This window comes from Chanodichthys erythropterus, chromosome 11, assembly GCF_024489055.1.
Source record: "Chanodichthys erythropterus isolate Z2021 chromosome 11, ASM2448905v1, whole genome shotgun sequence".
Lineage (NCBI taxonomy): Eukaryota > Metazoa > Chordata > Actinopteri > Cypriniformes > Xenocyprididae > Chanodichthys > Chanodichthys erythropterus.
The window spans coordinates 12,469,085-12,472,742 of NC_090231.1; the positions used below are offsets into that span (position 1 = coordinate 12,469,085).

The window sequence follows — 3,658 nt, forward strand, 5'->3', positions numbered from 1 at the left end:
TTGCCATTATGATATTGTATTATTTTAGTGTCAGTTTAGTTTTTGTGTTTGTGTTTATTTGCACCTTCTATATACTAGGATTTATTTCATATTGTGGAAAGATTATTTATTTATTTATTTTTTCCCAAAATAATGCAAAAGCCCTCTTTTTGCAAAAATCTGTGGTATCACTGTTTCCTAAACTGCTTTTGTGTGCCATCAGAATTATCGTACAAGTGTCCTAGTTAAAAATTGGACATGAAAGCTCTCTCAAGTCGTATTTACCACTGGGAAGATTGGGGATAATTTTCATACTCAAGTTCCCGAGTTGGGCGAGCCAAACTTTAAATATGGCCGAGGGGGAAATGATTGCTGCTGTGACTGCTATTGTTTATTAGTTTTTTCCACAACAGCTACATTACCTTGTCTTCTGGTTAAAGTAGTGCATATTTACATATATGAATAATCATTTGAAGTGTATGTTTTATAGTGAAATAGACTGTATTTGACCAAAATTCCAGAAACTAAATAGCCTGGTGAATGTTTATATGGTTGTCAGTGAATGAGACTCCAAATGTCATTTTGGCTTTAATAAGATTTTCCAAATAAACAGGCAAGAATAAGCCCAGTGTCCTCCATGATTCCTGTTTTTTCTGACAACAAACCACTTGAATGCGATGAGCTCTGTGGTAGATATTCTCTTACGCACCTAACTTAAAGGTGCCCTAGAATTAAAAATTGAATTTACCTCGGCATAGTTAAATAACAAGAGTTCAGTACATGGAAATGACATACATTGAGTCTCAAACACCATTGTTTCCTCATTCTTATATAAATCTCATTTGTTTAAAAGACCTCTGAAGAACAGGTGAATCTCAACATAACACCGACTGTTACGTAACAGTCGGGATCATTAATATGTACGCCCCCAATTTTTGCATATGCCAGCTCATGTTCAAGGCATTAGACAAGGGCAGCCAGTATTAATGTCTGGATGTGCACAGCTGAATCATCAGACTAGGTAAGCAAGCAAGAACAATAGCGAAAAATGGCAGATGGAGCAATAATAACTGACATGATCCATGATATCATGATATTTTTAGTGATATTTGTAAATTGTCTTTCTAAATGTTTCGTTAGCATGTTGCTAATGTACTGTTAAATATGGTTAAAGTTACCATCGCTTTTTACTGTATTCACGGAGACGAGACTTTTTTTATTTTCATTTTTTAAACACTTGCAGTCTGTATAATTCATAAACACAACTTCATTCTTTATAAATCTCTCCAACAGTGTAGCATTAGCCCCGTTAGCCACGGAGCACAGCCTCAAACTCATTCAGAATCAAATGTAAACATCCAAATAAATACTATACTCACAGGAATCGATGCATACATGCAGCATGAATGACAAACACTTTGTAAAGTTGCATTTTGAGGGTTATATTAGCTGTGTGAACTATGCTGTTTAAGGCAAGCGCGAGCTCCAGGGGCGGGGAGCGGAAGATTTAAAGGGGCCGCAGCCTGAATTGGCGCATATTTAATGATGCCCCAAAATAGGCAGTTAAAAAAATTAATAAAAAAAATCTATGGGGTATTTTGAGCTGAAACTTCACAGACACATTCAGTGGACACCTTAGACTTATATTACATGTTTTAAAAGGACGTTCTAAGGCTTTAAATTAAACCGCTCCAGGTGTCCCAGACACCTATGAATTTGTACTCTAAGCGTACTTCAATACCTGTTCAAGTCGATCGACGTCTCAGCCTGTTTGAGCACTATCACTTGGGAATAAGATCTTTAGTGCTCCATTAAACACTATCACTTGAGTATGGAAGTAAGATTTTCTAGTGGTTGGTTCAAGCCCTTATGTTACTAGGTAAAAGGAAATTTAGATCTGCCCAAATCATGGGTTTATTAGTTTGTTGATTACTCAATATGTCACGGGGCTTTTATATCCAGACAGTTGTCTAGCCATATTCATTTCCTTTTTTTGTTATATTCAGACATGATTAAGACACGCATTGACTTTGGCCTGAGGTTTGGGGACATTTAGGTTTCAAAACTGTAAATATTTATCCCGCAAGGACAAAGAAATGTTAGTTATGATTAATTAAAAATTCACAGCTCATCACAGCTCGTAATTACAACTTCAGAAGTGGGAAGTAGGACATTTCTGATAGCATGTGAAGATAAAACCTGATTAATCTGCCAGATAAAAAGTGTTTTAAATTTGTATGTTTATATGAAAATGTTTAAGGACATACATATATAGCACCAAAAACTAACATTATTTCTCATTGAATAGCTGAGATCTCATATGGCACATATGTTAAAATAATAACTTTTTTTTGTAGGTTAACTCAGAAGAGGACGACTCTGGAAGTCCTTACTGAAGATTAAAATCTCTGTGGTATCACAGCTTCCTCCATCATGTCAGAGACTCAACCAACCCCTGCACAAACTGAGGTGCCTTCAGAGTCTCCAGAGGTGGAGTGTCCTGTTTGCTATCAGGAGTACGACCAGGACTCCAAACTCCCACGCATGCTGGAATGCCTTCATGTCTTCTGCACGGAGTGTCTCCGCAAAATCCAGCTCACTCCTTTGCACCCGCCTGACCCCAACAGCGCCCCCTCAATCTCCTGCCCCCTGTGCCGCCACTCCACCCCACTTCAGGGTGGCGACACATACTCTCTCCCCTGCAACTCACGGATTCTGGCCCAGCTCCCTCCCGTAGCCTTTCGCCTGCCTGCGTCGGTGTCTGCCCGGCTGGCCACGGTGACCCAGCGGTTGGTTCTGTCCCTGGGGGAGAGGGATACCCGCTTCATAATCCTGCCCACTGTTAGTCTGAGGGTGGAGCAGATGGGAGACGGCACAGAAAGGGTAAACCCAGCTGGGGTGCTGCATCGGGAGATGGAGGTTCTGAGGAGTCACAAGAAGAGCCTGATGTGTGTTCAGGTTCTGGCTATCATCTTCTGGATTATGTTTGTGCTGACTTGTGTTCTTGGGGTTGTGTTTGGGCCAAGCTTTTTCCACAATTAGGAAATTAAGGACATGGGTGTATATCCCCTATGTATACTCGTTAATATATTTATTCTGTCCCTGCATGTAACAAAAATGAGAACTTTTAGATCATTATAAATAGATCATTTTGATTAATTGTTTTTGTCAATTCTGTCAACCGACAGGATAAGCAATTAAATCTACAGTTGACACATAATTGTTTGAATGCCATTGGATTAAATAATAAAATATTAAGCATTTATTAGCATTTTTAGATAGCATGAGCAGAGTTTAAGCAAAACATTTTAGAGTATATAAAGTTTAAGTATGTAACTGTATGTTACTTTTGGCCCTCTAGCGGTTAAAAAACAAAACTGCATGCATTCTGCGGAAGGACATCACAATAGATAATGCTTTACAATGAACTCTGTTAGAGAGCTACATATGGCAGTTTATCTGTTCAATAAAATACCTCACTCACCTACTGAGTAAAAACACCATCTCCTTGTCACTTTTACAACATTTCAAATCCCTCAGTTCTTGCCATCTCCAAAAAGCCAAGCCAGTGTTTATTCTCATTTTATTACACGCTCTGTCACATTCTCCTTTTGCCAGCAGAATCTTCTCTGTTCAACTTTTTTTTTTTTTAGAAAAATGTGAGATTCCCCGGAGTTTG

At 38.7% G+C, this 3,658-nt stretch overlaps 1 protein-coding gene across 1 annotated transcript; it reads left to right on the plus strand.

Annotated features, from left to right (window-relative positions):
* Nucleotides 1-2,018: 2,018 nt before the first annotated feature.
* Nucleotides 2,019-3,075, plus strand: si:ch73-335l21.2 (RING finger domain-containing protein). Its single transcript, XM_067402061.1, has 2 exons — nt 2,019-2,046; nt 2,337-3,075. The coding sequence occupies exon 2, from the start codon at nt 2,413-2,415 to the stop codon at nt 3,019-3,021; it is 609 nt and encodes a 202-aa protein (XP_067258162.1). The 5' UTR covers nt 2,019-2,046; nt 2,337-2,412; the 3' UTR covers nt 3,022-3,075.
* The last annotated feature ends 583 nt before the right edge of the window (nt 3,076-3,658 follow it).